The sequence below is a fragment of the Rhinatrema bivittatum genome, chromosome 2 (assembly GCF_901001135.1).
Source record: "Rhinatrema bivittatum chromosome 2, aRhiBiv1.1, whole genome shotgun sequence".
Taxonomy (NCBI): Eukaryota; Metazoa; Chordata; class Amphibia; order Gymnophiona; family Rhinatrematidae; genus Rhinatrema; species Rhinatrema bivittatum.
The window spans coordinates 190810703-190833953 of record NC_042616.1 but is presented as its reverse complement, the minus strand read 5'-3'; the positions used below and the strand labels follow the sequence as shown (position 1 = coordinate 190833953).

The window sequence follows — 23251 nt, the reverse complement described above, 5'->3', positions numbered from 1 at the left end:
GCCTTGCGCGCGCCGATCCAGGATTTTAGCCGATACGCGCGACTACGCGCGTATCTACTAAAATCCAGCGTACTTTTGTTTGCGCCTGGAGCGCAAACAAAAGTAGGCTGTTCGCGTTCGTCTGAAAATCTACCCCAAAGTGTTTTAAGAAAGGCTGGAGTCAGTCCAGGTTTATGTCAGGGGATCACTGCTTGGTCCCACATGTTGTTGGAAATTTAAGAACATAAGAACATGCCATACAGGGTCAGACCAAGGGTCCATCAAACCCAGCATCCTTTTTCCAACAGTAGCCAATCCAGGCCATAAGAACCTGGCAAGTACCCAAAAACTAACTATATTCCATGTTACTGTTGCTAGTAATAGCAGTGGCTATTTTCTAAGTCAACTTAATTAATAGCAGGTAATGGACTTCTCCTCCAAGAACTTATCCAATCCGTTTTTAAACACAGCTATACTAACTGCACTAACCACATTCTCTGACAACATATTCCAGAGTTTAATTGTGCGTTGAGTGAAAAAAAACTTTCTCCGATTAGTTTTAAATGTGCCACATGCTAACTTCATGGAGTGCCCCCTAGTCTTTCTTCTATTATCTGAAAGAGTAAATAACCAATTCACATTTACCCATTCTAGACCTCTCATGATTTTAAACATCTCTATCATATCCCCCCTCATCCTTCTCTTCTCTAAGCTGAAAAGTCCTAACCTCTTTAGTCTTTCCTCATAGGGGAGCTATTCCATTCCCTTTATCATTTTGGTCGCCCTTCTCTGTACCTTCTCCATCGCAACTATATCTTTTTTGAGGTGCAGCAACCAGTTTGCCCCCAGGGCTGTAGCTGCAGTTCTAGCAAATGTTGCTGCTGTCCCTATGAGCTTTCTAGGAGTTCTACTACTGCAGAACCAACACCAGGGACGGAGAGGAACAGAGCAGAGAGAGTGAAGCCAGAAAACAGAGTTGAAATAAAGCTTTTCAGTAGGATTTACTACCCTAACCCATTTTCACATACATTCAACTGGTACCGAGACTTGACATTTTGAAACAGAAAGCTCTTCATTCTAACGGTAAAGCAGTTAATTATATGGAACAGCCATGTTCTGAAAATAAAATATTAAAATCAAAATGTAAGGTGGATTATGGAGCGTGACAGGTTTATGTTGTATGCTTTTTTTCTGCTTGTCCATCCTATCATGATATTGTCTTGGCAGTCTGAAGCCAGGCTGTCCCTTATTCTGAGAGTTCATTTTCATGTATAGAGTCTCACTCTTTGCAGAGCCTCAGCACACGTATACATCTGTCAGCAAACTCAGTGCAACACTATCCAAAATTCAAAGTATAATCTAAGCATTAGTTTATTCCTTATGTACAAGTTGGCAAGCATTGGTCAGCACTGGTATCGCAGAATGGTATAATGAAGGAACATTTTCTAGTTATTTCCGCAGAACATAAATGTTCTTTTCTAATCAAGCTAATCTTTAATTGTTTGAAGAAGTGAAACAACAGCAGCATTATTTTATATCTCTGCTCCTTTGCATACTGAGCTTCCTTTTCTTTGAAAGCATTATGCTGAAAATCTTCAGTCAGCCATTTCTTCTTCATTATCATGAGTTTTAAAAGTTGTGAAACCATTATTAGTACAAAAATGAATTCATCTTGACTTACAATTATGCTTAAACTCACTACAGTACTCATTTTTATCAATCAGTCAGCATAATCTTCAGTGGAATAGGGCCAGTGAGCCAGTAATGAGCTGCAGTTTATATGTCTTGCTCATTGATAACTGCATTAAAGGTATTTAATCCTACGATGTTTTGACAGTATCCTTTGTCATCCCCATTAAGGAGAAAACGTGCAACATAGATGGACTTTGTTATGGTGAGGGGGATCCAAACCCCATCAGTCCCTGCTTAATTTGCAGACCTGACATATCAAGGTTAATGTGGTCAATCGCTGAAAGTAAGTCACTGCATGTTTACCCATTAAATGTTGTTATAACAAGTGAGTCAAAGGCTGATGTCCAATTGCAGAGATGCAATAAAGCAGATAAGTACATAGAGGTAGATTTTAAAAGGCCGGTGCATCCCAAAATCTGGAGATGCATGCACAAGTTGGGCTCGCGCACACCTACCAAATTTTAAAAGCCGCCCAGATGTACATGTATCTCCTCCTGCGCTCACATCTCACTTCATTTCATAAAGTGCCATGCTCTGGGCTTGGTCTGGGCATGGCATGGGCGTTTTGGGGAGGAGCCAAGAGATGTGCGCATAAATGCTTACACGCTCCGGTGCATGCCCAAGTCCACCACCGTGTAACTTTACTTCTACTATGGAGGAGGTGTAACTGTAAAAAAACAATGCGAACAGTCATTTCAGAGGGGTTTAAAGGGTCTGAGATCACTGGGGGAAGTGCAGGCTATGAAACCAGGTGGTTTGGAGAATCTAGCTCTTAACTGGGCAAACAAGGTGAACAAACTGGTGAAACTGGCAATGGCGTGGACACGCACCCGTTATAAAATACTCTGACTTACGAGGTAGAATTGGGATTTGCATGTCTAAGCATGTGCCCACTTAAACTTGTGTGCACATGTGCGCTCACCCAGACTATTTTATAACATCCGTGCAAGTTATAAAATGGCTGCGTATCTGGGTGTGCATGGACACAGACATGCCAAAGTGTACCCGTGTCAGTTTTAAAGTTACTATCCCACTGCTTTTTTGTGCAGTGAGTGGACAATTCAGAGAATGGTGACCTCTTTCAAGGTTTTCTAGCCTTCATATCCTGACCAGCTGTAGAACTGCAGATAGAGCAAGAAATAGTTTAGAACAGTGATTTTTTTTTTACCTATATTAAGCTTTGCAACCTATGGCATATTCTAGAAATTGATACTATTTATCCTTGAAACTTTTGAAAGAATAAATATCTTTAGAGATTTTTAAAAATATGCAGTCTAGATTTGCATGATTTTCTCTCCCTGTAGCTTTCTGCCCCTCCTGCAGTCAATAAAGGACTTGGTTTTGAGGATTGGGATGGAGAAGAGTGTAGTCAAGTGACTAATTTTAGTTATTTGTTCCTTTTTTGGGTGGTGGAGGCAGTGTCCCTTTAATAGCTGACTCTGGGTTCAGAATCAGGTCAAGGGAGCAGAGAAGGTGACATCTGGTATTCAGTAGGTGAGGTCCCAGACTGAGAGGAATTCCAGGTAATGTTGGCAGTGAGGGCCAGTTAAGCTGCAGAGATGTCAAAGACAGTGCCAGGGTCTTCAAAAGCACTGTAGGAAGTAGCAGTGAACCTGCTAAGACCAAGCCATATGCTTTTGTAAATCCTGGGCAGGATGGATCCTTTAAACTGCACGCAGGAGCACATAGGAAAAGAATTAGACCATATCTGCTTTCAGTTCTCCATGGATAGTTTTAGCACTCTGAGTTCCAGGGCTTCCTGTCAGGGGAAGCTTAGCTTCGAGGCCCTTTTGCATTAAACACAGTACAAGCCTGTTTCCTTCACTGTTAACAGCACTGATGATAGTCACAGTCTTTTGCATCCAACAAGCATATTAAAAAGCAATGTGGTTTCCAAATTATTTACTGATAGTTGATTTAGATGACTGAAGAATCCTTACAGCACTCAAACCAGGTTTCAAATAAGGTCAATAAATAACAAGAAAGATAAATAAATAATGTGACCTCACTCTTCTAGTAAAATATTTGAATTTTATGGAAGCCAGTTTCTTAACATTTGATCTCCTGCTCCTTCCCGTTACTCAAATTGAAAATGATTCAATCCTGCTTCCTCTTTACATTGTATCACACCTTTTATCCCCATCGTAGAATGGTTAGAATAAAGTCCCAGTTATTTATCAGAATGTAAGTCCCAATTCTCATACCTTTCTTGAAGTCTTCTTAAATAGTTTAGCTCTCTTATGACAGTACCAGTCAGCACTCTCCTCTCAAGTGCAGCACACCCAAGTCAGCAACAAACAGAATTCTTCAATACCTTCAGATTCTTCCCTGCGGAAGGGACAGCAATCCACTTCTCTGATGAAATCTTCACGCCTCAAGCTCTTCCTAGGTGAAAGAAGCCTCTTCCCTAATTTATTGGAAACTGATTTCCTGGTATCAAGGGCACTCAGTTCCAGGTGGAACAAATTAGACTTTCTCAAAAGAGGGAAAAAGAAACCAGTGACAGGAAGGGTAGAAAAACTTCCTTGCCTCAAAAATGACGAGATAGTTACTGAAGAAAGACAAATCAATGGTTAAAACTCCTCTGCATTGGGTCATGGACAGGTCTATCCCCTGGAAGAGTTATAGAATTCTGCCAGAATCTTCTCTACCCCCTGATCTAACCTTACACAGAGACGGCCCAATCCTTTGTGAAAGCGCATTAAGGCTCTCATAGGGAAAGTCTCACAAAGAATAAAAAAAGTAAACAGAAATAGGGATGACGGACAATCAGACCTTTAAGGGAAGACCAAACTTTTCTTCCTAAATAAAAAAAAAATAGAAAACAGGAGACAGAAACCTTCTGTCCACTTGAAAAGCTAACTGGAAATCCACGCTCTTAAGATGGTGCCTGGTGGTTAAAACAGTGGTTTGGATTTTGCTTGCCCACATGGGGGAGCAAAATCCAACCCACTATTTATTAATTTGCTCTGGACCTCCCCAGATAAGTAGTACACTCCTCCTGGTAAGGAAACCAGAGGTTCCTTACATTTGCATTGGCATGGACTATGGCTTTACACTCATGGGTACAGGTTCCCTCATGTTGGCATACGGTGGTGCAGACCAGACAGGCAGATGAATGTGTTGAGCTATGTTCCAGCAGTGTTAGTAAAATTGCATCGGATGAGAGCAGATAGAGTAGCTACATCATCAGTGGTGGTGGTTGAAAGGTGGTAGATGCCATAGGAGGAAGACGTCATTAGGGAAGAATGCCTCGGATAGCAGCACACAGTGATAATGTTGGTTTTAGCCATAGGGCTGATAAAAGGGAATGGGCAGGGAAAATATTTGGGTATAAACATGCACAAGGCAAGTTATTTTTGCCAAGGGACAGGGATCTTATGGTCTAGATATGACATTGAGGCAAGATGCTGGAAGATGACATCACCCCCCCACACACACACACACACACACACACACAACACACACATACAAACACAATGAGCTCTATTTGTATTTTTATTTTATAAAGAGAGTTGCAGTATTGAAATTAAAAATCATAATGCCTTTCTTTCTGAATTAATTAGAGAGTAGAGAAAGGATTCATTTTAAAGTCCTCAAAGTGCCCATTTTATCTATCCTTCTTTACAATTGTTTAATTTTAACTGATTTTGGTTGAGGATCCCCCACGTAAGCAGCCCTATAGACTTACATTATTTCAGGGACTTTCTAAAATCTTTTTTCTCATTTTAATAATTAGATTTAAACATACTTGTGACGGACCCTGTGGTCATGTCACCAATAAGATCTGGGTGACCCTTTTAGTTAGTCATTAAGAGTGCAGGTTAGTGTGAGGGGGAGGTTACCATTCAGATGCAGCCCCTCCCTTTCAGAGGTCTGGAATGGCCGTCCCCCCTGAGAGTCTATTTATTTTTATTTTATTTATTTATTTATTTATTTAACAACTTTTAATATACCGACGTTCGTATGGCACATCACGCCGGTTTACAAGTAACTCAAATAAAGGAGGAATTACAATGAACAGGGAGCAGGGGGTGGGAGCAGGCCAGAAAGAGGAGAGGGGTAAGGGAGACAGGAGAAGAGAGGGAAAAATATTTAGCAGCTCTGTCCAGAGAGCTTGGCGAGGCAGTCCCTTTAGGTTTGCAAAGAGTTAGGAGGTGTACAGGATATTTTGCCTTTGTTATTTTTCAGGCCCAGTCAGTGGAAGCAGGCTAATCTATCTTGGGCATACTGACCAGGGTCTGGAAGGTTTTCCCTCCAGTCTACTCACTAGATGGTTGGGATATCCCTCTGGGTTGTTTTGAGGCACTTGAGATTTTTTGTGGTAGGAGCCTTGTGAGACAACTGGACCTTCTTGAGCACAGGGATTGGGGAAACCTGTGTTTGGGATGCCCAGGGATAGGAAAGACCTGCCCTAGAGGTGGTGACCCGCTGCAAGGAACAAGTCTGGTGTTAATATCAGTTTTGGAGGAAAAGAAAGCATTTTATTAGAAGTTCCAGGAGGAAGTTTTGGCTGCCCTTCCTGTCTGAAGCAAGAGAGCAGTTTGTTTCAAGGGGATCCTTACCAACAAGAATCCAGGAAGAAAGAAAATGACTATGTAAGAACTATAGAGATCCTGAAGATCTGCTGACCATGAGTAAAAGAAAGCAAACATCAATGGGGACACCCATCTAGTGTTTCACAATGCTAGGGAGCAAAAGAGATGATTTACTCTCTTTGCGGTAGACTTTACCAGTTTTATAGTTTGGAAGGGATTTTGATCATCCTAAAAGACCTGCCCATCTGTGAGCTCCACTTTTCCTAATCCAAGAGATCCCTGGCCCTGATATAAGTGAGTACTGCACAGATATAAGTGAGTACTGCACAGATATAGCGAAGATATCTTAAGAAACTGAGAAGAGATTTCTGTGATGCTGCAGTTTGCATTTTGTGCCATTTATCACCAGTGTTTAACAGTACAGACTTTGAATTTTTACACTAAATCAGTGACTCCAGTATATTTCTTTTGCACACACTACACTCACCTAAGGACAAGTATCCTCCCAAAAGGAACACAAAGAGCAACAGAAAAATGCATAAAAAGGTCACCCCTGTAACACTGGGCCCTGGAAGTATATCTTCCGATCCACCACACATAGGGGCAGATTTTCAAAGCCTTGAAAAAAGGAGGGCTTGAAAAAGGGCTTAAAAAAGGGGGGTTATGCACACCGGGCCTATTTTCAAAAGGCCCGGTGGCGCACGCAAAGCCCTGGGACACGGAGCCCCGATGGCTTTCCCCGTTCCCTCCAAGGCCGCTCCGAAATCGGAGCGGCCTTGGAGGGAACTTTTCTTTCATTCCCCCCCACCTTCCCCTCCCTTCCCCTATGTAACCCAGCCCCCAGCCCTACCTAAATCCCCCCTACCTTATTTTATTTTTTACGCCTACCTCTTGCAGGCGTATCTTGCGCGTGCCAGCCAGCTGCCGGCGCTCTAACCTCCAGCTCGGCCGCTGTGCCAGAGGACTCGGGACCGCCCCCGGACCGGCGCCACGCCCCCTTCCCACCCCTTTTTCAAAGTCCCAGGACATACGTGCGTCCCGGGCTTGTGCGCGCCGCCGATCCTATGCAAAATATGCTCGGCGCACGCAGGGGCAGGTTTTTGGGGTTATGCGCGTAACCCTTTGAAAATCTACCCCTATATGTGTATGTAATTACTTCCCTGCTCTATTTCTGCCTCTGCTTCTTTCATGTATGCATAAAAGTGTACACAAAATCAATTATCTGCTTAGTTTTATGCATGCACACTCTGGGGTAATTTTCAAAAAGCCTATCAGGCGGATTTTCAAAGCCCTGCTCGCGTAAATCCGCCCGGATTTACGCGAGCAGGGCCTTGCGCGCCGGCGCGCGCAGAACCCCGGGACGCGCATAGGTCCCGGGGTTTTCGGAAGGGGCGTGTCGGGGCGGGGCTGAACGACGCAGCGTTTCGGGGGCGGGCCCGGGGGCGTGGTTTCAGGCCGGGGCGTTCCGGGGGCGTGGCCGCGCCCTCCGGAACTGCCTCCGGGTCCGGTCTCGGCACGCCAGCAGCCCGCTGGCGCGCGTGGATTTACGTCTCCCTCCGGGAGGCGTAAATCCATGGATAAAGGTAGGGGGAGTTTAGATAGGGCCGGGGGGGGTGTGGGTTAGGTAGAGGAAGGGAGGGGAAGGTGAGGGGAGGGCGAAAGAGTGTTCCCTCCGAGGCCGCTCCGATTTCGGAGCAGCTTCAGAGGGAACGGAGGCAGGCTGCACGGCTCGGCGCGCGCCGGCTGCCCAAAATCGGCAGCCTTGCACGCGCCGATCCAGGATTTTAGAAGATACGCGTGGCTACGCACGTATCTTATAAAATCCAGCTTACTTTTGTTTGCGCCTGCTGCGCAACAAAAGTACGCGATCGCACAGTTTTTCAAAATCTACCCCAAAATGTACATGAGTAAAGTGGCATTTTACACATGTATATACTTTAAAAAATTCATCCCCACTGTGAACAGCATGTTTTTATATGTATACTGGTCTGAGGACCTCACTGAGGAATCTAAGGGTCATCCTCCTTTCCAGGGGCTTATGCTGTTCTAACTTCCCCTATTGTCCTTAAGACTCTCTGTTTCCAGGATTCTCTGTCAGGGGAAGGGGAAGGGAGAATTCTCTCCCTTCTGAGGTCTTACAAGTCTATAAGGCTTAACAATAATAGTCACGCTGGACAATGAATGTAGTTCCAACATAACTGTACTGATGATAGATTTAAATAGATGTGAATGTCAAAATACGAGCCCTTTTTCAATGCAGTTCATTACATACTTCAGTTATGTCTGTGACTCTACTTTCTCACATTTCTCTTCTCCTCTCAGGAATGCATGTGGATCCATTCCTTCTGTTGAGCTTTGAAGGGTCCTTGGACCTCTCTGGGTTAGAGACTCCTGAAAAAACTATTTTCCTCATAGCTGTGTCTAACTTCCCTAGCCCTAGGGAATTTCATTGGTTGGAAAAAAGAAAACCTAGGCTTCCATATCAACAAAGGGTGAAAGAAGGGTGATAAAACTTCCTCCAAAATAAAGTCTAAAAATAAGTAAAATAAGTTTCCCAAAAAGTAGAGAAGAAGTTATCCTATCTTCTTTTCATTCCAGACCTTATTGCTTAAAGTCCAAGGGTACTCCTCTCTAAATAAAAAGAACAAAACAAGGAGCAGGAACATCTCCTCCCTGTCTGTTTAAATTTCAGATAAACACTATAAAATGATATCCCTGGTTTTTATAAAGCTAGGACATTCCCATTACTGCAACCCACATGGGGGAGCTCTACAACAATTAAGGATCTCTTCTTTAGAGTTGGTCTGATCCTTCTAGTAGAGACCCAGTAGTGCTCTTTCTACACATAGGTAATTGTGTTTACCTGAAAAATGTTTGATTATTACCCCCGTAATCTCTAAATATATTCAGTTCTTTGTGTGGTTAAATAATATTTTTCCTTTAAGGATATACATTGCTGCATTGCTTTTATTTAACAAGTACTCTTTTCCTATTCCAAATTAAAATTCATTATGAGATGTTTTAATTTTAATCACAACAGAATAAAAGGAAAATGGATGCCAAAATGCAGAGCGTTATAAAAAACAAAACAAAAATCCAGCAGTATATTAAAAAATCATAAATTTGATTTAAAAGAAAAGCCCAACATGATTCATATTCTAGGAAATATGCATACTACTAATGCCTAAGTTCATATGTTATGAAGGCATCACTCAGTTTAATCATTGGTTCCCAATGGTACAGAATACAATTATTAATGTTCAAATGTGAGTTCAAAACCTGAAATATAGTGTCCAACTAAATGAATCCAAAGCATATATTTGCTTCCCAGCCCAGTATATCCATTGAAGCCCTGTAATTCAAGTAGGAAATACCTGATAAAGCTGTCTAATCAGTCATCCAGCATCTGATGCAGACCATGTTTTGATATTAGTTGTCAAAAGGTAATGATCGGTGTATCAAGGGATTCTTTATTGGAACTTGCCCGACTCTGGCAGAGTTTCGCTCACACAGGAGCTGCAATGGGTTCTTTTCATATGACACACTTCAATGTGAGAACATCATATCTGATCTGACTATGTGCTACAGATTGGTGATATCTTGCTAATCTCTCCTGATATAATTCTGAATTTCACATCAAAGGCACAGACTGCACTTAAGGCAATAAGAATCCTCATTAACACTTTGTGATGTTCTCACATTGAAGTGTGTCATATGAAAAGAACCCATTGCAGCCCCTGAGGCAGCTCCTGTGTGAATGAAACTCAGCCAGATTCTGGCAAGTTCCAATAAAGAATCCCTTGATACACCGATCATTACCTTTTGTTCTGCTTTCCAGCATCATTGATCGGCTTCCGCTTTGTTTTTTGATATGAGTTGTCTACATCAGGGGGGCTTCTTTTCTAAGGGCAAAAACATAAACATCTTGTAGTAGTGTGCATGCTTACAAATTCCTACAAACATTTAATATTAGCCATGACAACAATGTCAGTGGGATTTTTTTTCTCTATGCTGTCAGATGTTGTATTAATTGTATAACAAAGAAAATGTTGGATCTTTTGCAGAGAACCAACCTCCTGTGTTCCAACCCTTGCAAGAGGGTCTGCAGACTTTTTATGGGGAAAATTTTGTATATCAGTTCATGGCATCAGATCCAGAAGGCTCTGCCGTCCTTTTTACACTAGATTCAGGTCCACAAGGCTCCAGCCTGTCTCCTGCTGGTCTTCTTATATGGAAAGCGATGTCTCAGAATCCACAGAACTTTACATTTTCTGTGACAGATGACTGCAATACTGTGACCAAAGTAATAGTGGAGGTAATAGAAGCTGGAATCCTTCAGGTTCTGTCTTGAACAAATAAAGTTTGAGTTTCTTTCCTTCTCTGTACAAAATACCCAATGAGTTTTCTCTTAATAGAGCAAAGCTGAAAAGACTAGAGTAAACTTATGGTTAGAACAGCAGGCTGAGAATTAGAGAAGGCCAGGATTCTAATCGTCCTTCTTCCATTAACATTCCTTGTGACCTTAAGTAAATCCCTTCACTTTACATTGCCTCATGTACAAACTTAGGAGTGAGATTTCAAAGGAGTTATATGCATAAAAGTGGCATATATCTGGGCAATTTTCAAAAGCCCATTTACACATGTAAAACCTTTTGAAAGTCCAGCTCTATGGAGTGAATTTTCAAAGGAGTTACGCGCATAAAAGTAACAATTTAAAAAATATCCATTTACGAACATAAAACCCAGTTTTACATGTGTAAATCCTTTTAAAAATTATCTCCATAGATTGTAAGCCATTTGGGGAAGGGAACTACTTATTGTGTACCTGACCGTAACTTGCCTTGAGCTCAACTTTGGTTAAGATATGTAGCCAGAAAATATTTGTTAAATTTTTTATATTTGTTTAAGCTTTCCCCATTCGTTTCATTGATTTTTTTGTTTTTGAGACATTTTCATTTTCATTTAGTATGCACTGTTTCAATTTAGTGCACATTAAACAAACTTGGTGCACACTAAAAGCCAAAAACAAATTTGCCAAATGTATATCCCTAAAATTTGGAAAGGAAAGCAATTAAATCTAAAATCCCAATCCAAGAACCCCTTGATTAGACACTAGTAGCAATGAGAGTCCCTGTATCAGAAACTGGTAGCATATCACTGTAAATATTTTTAATGCATTCACAAGCCTAGCTTTAAAATTGTATTAAAAATTATACAGTGTCATTGCTTTAAAAATATAAAGATATAGATATAATTTAAATTTAATTTTAAAGGATGCTATCAAATTCTCACAGAATATTTTAAGTCAATTTAAATAAAAGGGATGGGTACCAGCCTTGTAGTTTAGTAGCAAGTGCTTTATATCATCATGCAGAGGACTTTGGCTGAATTCCTGGCCCATGCTTTTGCCGTACAGGCCAACCAGAGCTGCAAGTAGCAGTGCTCATATCTCTTGGGATGAAAATGTCAGTCATCAAGCAACAATACCACCACCCAGTGGCCAGATCTAGGGCCCACAATTTCAGGGCTACAAAGGGAGCTCTGATCTGTGGCTTCTCGCCAAGGATTGTCTCAGTAATGACTGTGCTAATAAGGTAGATAAGGGGATATAATAATAAGACCCCACAGATACACACACACTAGGTAGATGTGAATAAAGTGCTGAAACTGGCACTGTTCAAGTTCACTTTTGATTTATAATAGACATTTTTTCTTAAGTCCTCATCTTTGCTGTATTAACATTTTGTTATGTTTTGTATTAGATTGATTATGTTTGTTTCTACTGTACATCACCTAGTGCCTCGGCATAGGCAATTAATACATTTTTAATAAAGCTAAAGATAAAGGATTATTATAATATAGCCTAAAAGAGACCAGTTCTGATTCAGCTGGAAGGCCAAGGAGCATGAGAAAACTGCTTGGTCTAAGTAAGTAAGTAAGTAAGTAAGTAAATAAATAAATAAATAGAAAGGAGGTTTGTTGTGTTGCAAACAGCTGTCTAAGCCTAATACCAATTTGATTTTGACATCAGGTAAGGCTGGTTGTGCTAAGTTAGACCATAGGAGTTTTTCAAGTAGAGTATATGTCTCTGTTTTTAAAAAGAAATGAAGTTTTGTATTAAGAAAAAGGTGTAAGTTGGAGTGGACCACAAAATTGTTGAATTATTTCAGATATATAGCACCCTCTCTAGCTGTGCAAAATATATTTGCAAGAAATACCATACTGTACTGCAGACATTGAAAGGCCATGGGCGTGCACAATTGCAAGACAGGAATTTCATGCAGGTCCAATTGTTACCAATGAAGCCCCATGTGAACCTCGTGTATCTCACGCATAGGGCCAGATTTTAAAATGGTTACGCGCACCGGGCCTATTTTAAAAGGGCCGGCAACACGCGTAAAGCCCCGGGACGCGTGTAAGTCCCGGGGCTTTACTAAAGGGGCGGGGAGGGGCGGTCTGTGGGCAGGGCCAGAGGCCTCAGACACAACGGCCATTGCCACTGTGTTGAAGGATCGTGTGCTGGCAGGCTGCCGTCACGTGCAACTTGCGCCTGCCCAGAGGCAAGCGCAAAAGGTAAAATAAACTTTTTGGGGGGTTAGAGTAGAGCTGGCAGGGGAAGGTTAGGGGAAGGGGTGGGAAGGTTAGGTTAGGGGAAAGGGAAGCTCCCTTCCAGGCCGCTTCGATTTTGGAGCGGCCTGGGAGGGAACAAAAGAAGGCAGCGCGGCTCGGCGCAGCGCGCTGCACCTCCTTACACGCACTGACCCCTGATTTTATAACTTGCGCGCGCCTGTGCTCGCAAGTTATAAAATCGGGCGTACATGTGTGCTCGCTGGGTAGCACGCATACATAGTTTGCTACTTTTCAGTGGAATAGCATTATAACGTAAATAAAGTGGGGCCATCATTTTCAACAGATTACAATTTTTAGGACTGCTACTTATGGTGAAAATAACATCTTTTTTGTCTTTGCATTTTTTATTTGCAGGTTAGTGTAAAAGCCTGCAGTTGTCTGAATGGTGGGTCATGTGTGACAAACATTAATCTCCCACCTGGAAGAGGGGAATACTTGTGTGTGTGTCCTCTTGGGTTTGAAGGTGATCATTGTGAACTGGACATTGATGACTGTCAGTCTAACCCATGTGGCTTTGGAAGATGCCTTGATAAAGTAAACAGCTACCACTGTGAATGCACCACCGGGCTGAAAGGTATCCTTTCATTCATCTATATTTATCTAAATTCCTTTAATGGCTATATGGACCAGGAAAGGCCACTTCATACCCAGGATCTTTTTCATATTGAATGCTATTAGGTAGAACTGAAAACCATTTAAAATGATATTTACTGAAATTCAAAGGTGTATAAAAATTTAAATATGGAAAAGCCAAATTTCCCTGCTATGAGTATTTTTTTTGCAGCATGAGACAAAAATGTTATGGGTCAAATATCTCCAGATATTTGATCATTTATGTGACTCAATAATTTTACAGAATAGCCAGTAAGCCAGAAGCCAGTTCAAGAAAACTAGGGCATACATTTCTTGACTTACTGTTGAGCAAAATAAGCACAGAGAACTCAAAACCTTCTACTGGGATGTTACTGCTATAGGTTTAGTGCCTGAATGGATGCACATTATTAATCCTCTAATGTTGGTATGCAAATTCAGTGTTCTCTGGTAACCCAAAGAAATAATTTGAATAAGTGAAAACTTAGGAAAAAAGTAAGTTATTCCCTAAAGCAAAGTAATAAAGGGTTAGAATTTGCACAGTTTTTACTATTCTTATAGTGTCTGTGTGTTTTAGAAATTTCTGTGATTTTTATTTTGTGTAAAATTGTATAAAACAAAAGAAGAAAACATGCATATAATGAACAAGATAAAATTAAAAAACAAACATTAAAAAGAGAGAAGAAAAAAGTCTTCTATTTTCATCAGTTAATACCATTATTAAATATCACTGAATATGACAGTGTGCGATCACACCCATGAACACACATACATGGGTGTGCATAAGGATGCGGTTGATTGTTCGCATATGTACGTATGTACATATGTATTTTCACCAACAAGTATGCTCACATACGCACACTTCTGCAAGGGCAGAACTTCCTGTTTTTCCTGGGTCCTCTGTGATTCAAGATGCCTCCACCAGCGTGCCAGCCCAATTTTACCACCAGGGACATCATCCGCTTGGCATGCCTGGTGGCAGCCAATGAAAAAAAAGGTTTTTCCGTGCGCTGGTGAAAAAGCAGGCAAGCCTGGGAGGAGCTACAGGCAGCATTTAATAGAAGAGCCTCCTACCCATGTGGGGTAAGTGGTACAGTAGGGGCTGCTACTGGGTAGGGGTTGAATGTGGAGGGGCCAGTAGGGGTTGGGGGTGGGTCAGGGGTCTGTGTGGGGTGTATTAGGGTGCCAGAATTGTCTAAAATATAGCACCTGAGTAAATATATGTTAAAAAGCATTTTTTAATATACATATATAACATTATATAGGCAAACTTATTGACTCAGGTGGTATATTAGAGCCTGTTGCATGGTTCTTTGTACTCCACAAAACTGGCCACTGTATGTAAATGGATAGGCTCACTGCCCGGACTGCACAACTACTTTTATAGTGACCTAGGGTATTAGGGCCCTTCATGCAGGCTGCCTGTGCAGGTGCCATCGATTCACTTCTGTGTACAGTATTGGAGTGCAAAGAATCATGCTACCAACTTCAAACATCAGTAGGATGACTTACCATTATGGAAGTCCCTGTTACAGTTATAGTGCACACTCATCTTTTTCATCTTATTCCTTCCTATAGATTGAGGACCTGAAGAAGAAGGTCCAGTGGCTGTGCCTACACAAGAGAAGGTGGTTGGACCAGCTGTGTGCTTGGCAGGCTGGGGCTGGAGGTAAGTTCCTCTCTAGCCATGTTCACATGGTCTGTATAGGTCCTGTTTCTATCAGCACACACACATGGGCCTTCTGGTCTGCATGACCCTACCTTTGTTTTTAGCTTACGAAAATCTCATTCATATACACACACACACACACACACACACACACACATCAAGAATGCTCTCAGGGTCACAGGCAGCGCTGTCATGAGGTGTTCATTGTAAGGTACCCTCTAGACTAGCTGGGATACCTTCTGGTTCTTCACAAACACTCAAACATTTCTTTGCATGCAAATGATATGGGCCTTATCCAACTCAACTGGTATATATAACCTGATGGCCCTAGATGCCTTGCTATTTAGACCACTACCCAACAGTTCCAACCCTTTCATAGAGTCTAACACACAGCCCATTGCACATGCAAGGCAGCATCAAACAATAGCCAGCTGAAATAGGTATTCTCAATGTTCAAATTTGTATTTCTCAGTTAGGCACCACATACAGGATGTCATTGCCACATACCTATTAGCTCTTGCCCTGCCCTGCACCTTCCCAACTAGAGCAATACCCTCTTAACAGAATAAAAGCACATGACACACTATTGCTGTTCTCTTCAAGGATGACAACACGTCACCGGAGAAAATGGAGGAGGAGAAGAAGCAAGAAGCGGAAGAGGAAATAGTCCTGGGGAAGGCCGCCAGAGATGATCCAGCCCCTGCTGATGCAGATATCACTGCTGGGGAGGAGCAGGCTGCTCCTCTCCCATTCCAGCCACCAGCAGGAGAGGTGCCAGTGGGGGCTGTCCAATCCCTAGCAGAGGCACACACCGGGCCACAGCACTTTTCCGCCCTCCAAGTAGGACCTCCTCCCCTTTTTGGACCAAGATAGCAGGGATGCCAAGATCCAGACTGGCCAGCCTTTGCTGGCCAAGCGAGGCACCCATCACTCTCAGCTTCTCCCTCCACCAGCTGCTGGCCTGGCTGGAGAAACCAGGTTCAGTGTCTGGAGTACCCGCCCCAGGCGCCGAGCCTGTTTCTCAGCAGCAGTTTGCTCAGGCCACACGGCTGATAGAGGAACGGCTGAGGGCGATGGAAGCTGCCCTTGGGGGTCTCGCCAAAGAATCTCGGTACCAAGCCGAGGTCCAGCGGCATCATGACATGATTCTGCTAGCCTTGGCTTGGTGCATGGGCCTTTTTCGGTGAAGTGCCAAAATCTGCGGTCTCTGGCCTCCCTATTACCTCAGCCCCTTTTTCTGTTTTTGTAAATAGTTTTGGTCCCTAGTTTTCCCACCCCTGACCTATTTATTTGATTTTATTCTTTTATATTGTACATAGTTTTAAACAATTTTTTAAATACACTTGTTTTATATTGGCAATTGTGTGTTTCTCTCCTTTCTTTGTTAGGCCTTTGTTAATAGTGTTTGACAGGTTGCCAGGGTTTATCTTGTTTGTTCAGAAAATCCCCTCCAATGCTAACAATACCTCTGCACTGAATCTCAATTCCTTGGTCTTTCCCAGGGTTCAAGACTCCTAACAAGCTGATGCAATAATCTTGGCACAATTAAAAAGGGCACAGGTTTTCAGTGCACATTTTTTAACGCCACTATTATTTAGGATAAACTCCTGATGCAGAAAGCTAATGATATGCTAATGCATCCAGAGTTTATAAATGGTAAGAAATTGTAATCTATGCATTTGGCAAAAGTACAATGGCCAGATTAAACAGGGAAGAGGGTGCAGACCTCCCTGACAGGCTATCTCTGTAAGAGGTGGCTGCTGGAAATTACTTGAAGAAGTTAGTTATTATCCGGGTAAATGGGAGCAGCTGCCTGCACTGTGTTAGACTGTTTTCCATGTTTCTGTAACTTTTTTGACTCTTTATAGAATAGCGCTGCAAATTTAACTCCAACTCTAACCAAGGGTTAACTTTCTAGGGCAAAATAAGGTCCGATGGCCAGATGAAGTCTCTCTGCATCATGGAATAATGCCTAATGTTCTTATTGGCAAGAGATTTGCCTGTGAGGGCGCTAAGCAGTACTGCTATTTGGAAACGAGTTTTCTGCATGCAAAAATCCTTGCTGCATCACCATTAACTTTTGCCCACAGAGAATGTTTGTTGAAATTCATGCAGAAAGGTATGTTTAGCTGAATGCACCTTCCTGCATAGGCCTGCAAGTGGTGGTTCTCGCATGTAAAGAAATATCGATCTTACTAACAGCTTTCCAATGTGTCTCGCAATCTCTCTCTCTTATCCCAAGTTGGCAAGGGATCCCCAGGAACACACATCTGTCGATGTTCCTCTGTCAGGGAAGAAAGATATAGTTGCAATGGAGAAGGTACAGAGAAGGGTGACCAAAATGATAAAGGGGATGGAATAGCTCCCCTTTGAGGAAAGGCTGAAGAGGTTATGGTGTTCAGCTTGGAGAAGAGACGGCTGAGGGACGATATGATAGAAGTCTTTAAAATCATGAGAGGCCTAGAGTGGGTAAATGTGAATCTGTTATTTACGCTTTTGGATTATAGAAGGACTAGGGGGCATTCTATGAAGTTAGCAAGTAGCACATTTAAAACTAATCGGAGAAAATTCTTTTTCACTCAATGCAAAATTAAGCTCTGGAATTTGTTGCCAGAGGATGTGGTTAGTGCAGTTAGTGTAACTGGGTTTAAAAAAGGTTTGGATAAGTTTTTGGAGAAGTCCATTAAATGATATTAATCAATTTGACTTAGGGAATAGCCACTGCTATTACTGGCATCAGTAGCATGGGATCTACTTAGTTTTGGGGTACTTGCCAGGTATTAGTAGCCTGGACTGGCCACTGTTAAAACAGGATGCTGGGTGAACCCTTAGTCTGACTCAGTATGGCAATTTCTTATGTTCTTATGAAGAAGGGGCATCCAAAGTCTTATTCCCAAGTCTTCTAACCAATCTGTCTTTCCAAAAGATTGTCTGAAAAACAAGAAGATGCTGCAGTGGCTCCCCACCATTCCTCTGCTTCTTGGAAGGTCACAGTGGGACAGGTCTCCTCTTTGCTGAACCCCCCTGGAGAGAGGGTCACCATCCCCTCTCTCCAAGCAAGGCCCAGGGGTCCCACAAGCTTCAGATCATGAAAAATTGCAGGAATCCCCAACAAACCTGAGATAGAAACCCAGCCAGCCACTGAGTGGACTAGAAGGGCGGATCCCCAATCTTTGCCCAGGGACTGCAGGCAGGTAGTGCCCAAGTCCCAGGGTAGTGTGGCAGTCTTATAGTGAACTATTTCAAGGGAAAGAAGGAGGGCAGCTGAGAGGGTTGAGTTGGATGAGTAGAGAGAGAGGAAGTCATGCAGCATTAGCTGTAGATGCCTTCATTACACACCAGATGAAGACAAGATAAGATCCATGCACTACATTACCAGGCTATACATCCATGTTGTGTGCTTGGTGTCCGATGAAGACACCAAGCACACAACAGTAGCTTTCAGCATCCGTAAGTAGAGGGAAGTGACATGATGAGGAGACTTGTACTTGAATGTTTAAGGAAGGAGAGAAGAAAATTAGATGTGGGCCTTTAAAGCCACTAAGAAAGTGCAACTGTGTAGGTGGGGAGAGGGCAGGGAATGAAGACTCTCCTAAATACACACACTCATACACAACATAGATGCCAAAATGCTTTTCTGCTTACTTATCCCAGTGATCTTTCACCTCCAGCCTCCTGCAGTGCTCAACCCTAAGCCATTTTCATTCTAGCAGAGCTCATTAAGCACTGTAGATCAAAGGCTAACTGTGAGTTGCTGGAGTCTGCAGATGTAGTGTCACTCAGGTAAGAAGGAGGGAAGACAGATTTGGACTCTCCCTCTCTAGCCTCCCTCCTCCTTTCTGCTCTGATGATCCTTATCCTCCATGTCAGGTCCCCCATTCCCCACCACATTAATTATCTTGGTTTTTTCCTCATCCTCGTTCTGCTTCCCTTCAAACCCTTCAGTCACTTTGCCCATGGGTCAGATGTTTCCATATGCAACACAGGCCAGTACCTGAAGGCAACTACAAAATGGGACAGGCCCAGTGCTCTTTAATCTCTGGGAGTAAAATCCCTCCCCTCCCCACAATATTTGACGTATGTCCACCAATCTTTTGTATACGGCCCTGCTTGCCCTGATCATCCCCTCATTTACTTTCTTTCACCTTACCTCCTACTCTAGTATGGTCCCCAGAGGTGGTGGGGAGTGTAGGAAGCTAGATATGTATATTATACAGGAACTTCCGGTATAGAAATCCTATAAATAAATAAATAAATGTGAAGCAGCAACTTGGCCAGGAAATTGACACACATAGTAGTTCCTAAAGTAATGGGGCAGACAGCCAATGAGCTTCTGTCTCTTAAGTCTTGGCCATTACACTTCATGGCCTTATCAATTGTCACAACACATAACACCCCAACCTGGCTCTTGTGGCTATCTTGTCTCTATGTAAGCAGCTCCAACACACTCAGCTCTGCTGTGCCTTCCCTGGGTGGCCAGAACTGATCAGTGTTCTGCTCTGTTTGTGCAGGAAAGTAAGAACAGGTTGCCACCCCCATCTCAGCTCAGTTTCTAGGGGAGAGGCAGAACTAGTATACTCTGCTAGATCAACTACACTTCTTTGGATTCCCAGAAAGCAAATCTGGGTTGTTTTCCCAAAACTTTCTAATGCAACTAATGTACAGAGTTATGTGGCAGGGTGAGAATCTACTCCAGAGCCAGACCCATCGGGGTTGAGGGATTACACATGGGAGCCCTATTACCACAGAGTGAAGGAGCAACAGAGTACACACATTATATTAAGTATTGGGCTCGGGATGTTGGTTCTCCATCAGCATAGCAAAGAGAAGGAGGGGGTTGGAGGGAGAGAACTGCATAGTCCCTATCAGCCCTCTACATTTTCACAGTATGAACCTGCATGCCCAGTCTGCAGTGATCCTTTAGCTACCTGTGCTCATCCAGTATATACAGATTGTAAAGAAATTGTTAGGCTACAATCTTAACATTAAAGATTTATTTCAATCCCATGGACTTCAGATGTCACAGAACATACATGCTATATAATACAAACAACTGAGCTGCAATAGCCAGCTATCCAAATAAGACTCTTACACATCCCTAACTTTCAACCAGCAGACCCATCCCATGCTAATAATCTATAGGCATTGAAAATCCCTTCAATGAACAAACAAAAGAATATCTCTCTTAATTCCTACCCTTCAGAGGGCTTCAGGCAGCTCCTGGCAGAAATCAGTCACTCTGTCCTTGCTGATATGCTATGTGCTGAACATGCAATGGACAAGATCGAACATTTTTAACCGAGCTAGTAGCAGCTGTAGGTTCAGGTGATGTGGGATTTTCCCCAGCTAGTTCACATTCATACTGATTTAACCTCTCAAAGGGATAGGAGGGAACCAGAAAAGACATGGGTGAAATTTAAAATCTGGCATGGATCCTTTTAGAGGTACAGGACACATAGAAATAAATAGGAGTTACAGACTTCCTATATTAATGTCTATGAGCATATGGAGAGACTAGAAAAGATCCCTAGGCCTAATCTTCCAGACCTCTTATATTATTGCATTGTAATCTTAGTTCCCTGAGTTACCTTATGCTGGGCCAATAGCAGCTGCATGCACACGTCCACTCCAGGTATTGCTCTTATAACAAGTATTAGGAAGAACACAGGATCTGGATTGCAAGATCACCAAGGATATTATCCCAAGCATGCACCTGTGATAATCAACCCACTCCTCCACACTCTAAGCAGGTCAGGTGTTCATGTTATCCACAATGATTATGCATAAGCAGGAACAGCCTCCCCTTGATTGCTTAATGATCTTCAGGCATATCACTGTGAATATAATTAACACTTGGTCCTAGGTATGTCCTTCTGAGTGGATGGAGAATCACAAATAGAAAGTATCTGCCTAATTGCTGCGTGTGGATTTAAGTATTTTAAATTATACGGGCACAAATCCCTGTGAGTACACATAACGCATACTAATCAGCGTGTGTGTGCATGTTCCACATGGACTTTTACATACGCGCACGCTTGTTCGCACACATCAACCCCACGTGTGCGCATAATTTACGTGTGTACTTGTGTAAATTACCCAGCCTACAAAAGTAGATGTTGGCCATTAGGGATGTGAATCGTTTTTTAACGATTAAAATTATCGTCCGATAATTTTAATATCGTCTTAAATCGTTATAGAACACAATACAATAGAAATTCTAACGATTTATCGTTAAAAATCGTTAAATCGTGTTAGTGCGCACTAACGGGAGTTAGTGCGCACTAACTCGAGTTAGTGCGCACTAACTGAAAATGATACAAATTGACACTTTCCAGGTCAGTAAAGGTCAGTTAGGAATGAATATGTGTTCCTATTGGCTGGCTGCCCTCTTATCTATTGATGTTAACCAGGTTCCCACTGAGGTGATGGTTGGGGGGATGGGAAATGGAAATGGAAACTCAGGAACACTAATAGAAAATGATACAAATTATTGACACTATCCAGGTCAGTAAAGGTCAGTTAGGAATGAATATGTATTCCTATTGGCTGGCTGCCCTCTTATCTATTGATGTTACCAAGGTTCCAACTGAGGTGATGGTTGGGGGGATGGGAAATGGAAACTGTTTGTAGTTGACAAAAAAAGTAATGTGATCAGTCAATATGACTAGAACCTGTGCACTATTCCTGATACCAGGGGTGTTGTGATCTTCCTGCACTCAGTGCCCTATCCCTGATACCAGTCTGAGACAGCTCCCTCCCTGCATTACTAGTGAGAGGCTGGCTTCACAGACAGGGGGGAGCTGCCTGACCCTCACTCCTGACTTCCCCCATGTCCCAGCCAGTGAATGGTGTGTGGGTGAGGGGGGGGGGGAGGATGGTGAAGTCTGAGACAGCTCCCTCCCTGCATTACTAGTGAGAGGCTGGCTTCACAGACAGGGGGGAGCTGCCTGACCCTCACTCCTGACTTCCCCCATGTCCCAGCCAGTGAATGGTGTGTGGGTGAGGGGGGGGGGGAGGATGGTGAAGTCTGAGACAGCTCCCTCCCTGCATTACTAGTGAGAGGCTGGCTTCACAGACAGGGGGGAGCTGCCTGACCCTCACTCCTGACTTCCCCCATGTCCCAGCTAGTGAATGGTGTGTGGGTGAGGGTGGGGGAGGATGGTGAAGTCTGAGACAGCTCCCTCCCTGCATTACTAGCGAGAGGCTGGCTTCACAGACAGGGGGGAGCTGCCTGACCCTCACTCCTGACTTCCCCCATGTCCCAGCTAGTGAATGGTGTGTGGGTGAGGGGGGGGGGGAGGATGGTGAAGTCTGAGACAGCTCCCTCCCTGCATTACTAGTGAGAGGCTGGCTTCACAGACAGGGGGGAGCTGCCTGACCCTCACTCCTGACTTCCCCCATGTCCCAGCTAGTGAATGGTGTGTGGGTGAGGGGGGGGGGGAGGATGGTGAAGTCTGAGACAGCTCCCTCCCTGCATTACTAGTGAGAGACTGGCTTCACAGACAGGGGGGAGCTGCCTGACCCTCACTCCTGACTTCCCCCATGTCCCAGCTAGTGAATGGTGTGTGGGTGAGGGGGGGGGGGGGGGAGGATGATGAAGTCTGAGACAGCTCCCTCCCTGCATTACTAGTGAGAGGCTGGCTTCACAGACAGGGGGGGAGCTGCCTGACCCTCACTCCTGACTTCCCCCATGTCCCAGCTAGTGAATGGTGTGTGGGTGAGGGGGGGGGGGGGAGGATGGTGAAGTCTGAGACAGCTCCCTCCCTGCATTACTAGTGAGAGGCTGGCTTCACAGACAGGGGGGAGCTGCCTGACCCTCACTCCTCCGGGGTATTGTGATCTTCCTGCACACAGTGCCCTATCCCTGATACCAGGGGTGTTGTGATCTTCCTGCATGCAGTGCCCTATCCCTATTAATACCAGGAGTGTTGTGATCTTCCTGCACGCAGTGCCCTATCCCTAATACCAGGGGTGTTGTGATCTTCCTGCACACAGTGCCCTATTCCTGATACCAAGAGTGTTGTGATCTTCCTGCATGCAGTGCCCTATCCCTGATACCGGGATGTGTGCAAGAAGATCACAAGACCCCCGGTATCAGGAATAGGGCACTGTGTGCAGGAAGATCACAACACCCCCGGTATCAGGAATAGGG

The 23251-nt window shown here is 43.5% G+C and overlaps 1 protein-coding gene across 5 annotated transcripts in view; it reads left to right on the top strand.

Moving 5' to 3' along the window:
* VWDE (von Willebrand factor D and EGF domains) overlaps positions 1–23251 on the top strand; it is a 268951-nt gene that overhangs the window by 133727 nt on the left and 111973 nt on the right. For all 5 annotated transcript variants that reach the window (XM_029588981.1, XM_029588980.1, XM_029588984.1 and 2 more), the window contains 3 exons: positions 1840–1954; positions 10274–10524; positions 13194–13413. In XM_029588981.1, coding sequence (XP_029444841.1) covers positions 1840–1954; positions 10274–10524; positions 13194–13413 — 586 coding nt within the window. The remainder of the gene's footprint in view (positions 1–1839; positions 1955–10273; positions 10525–13193; positions 13414–23251) is intronic.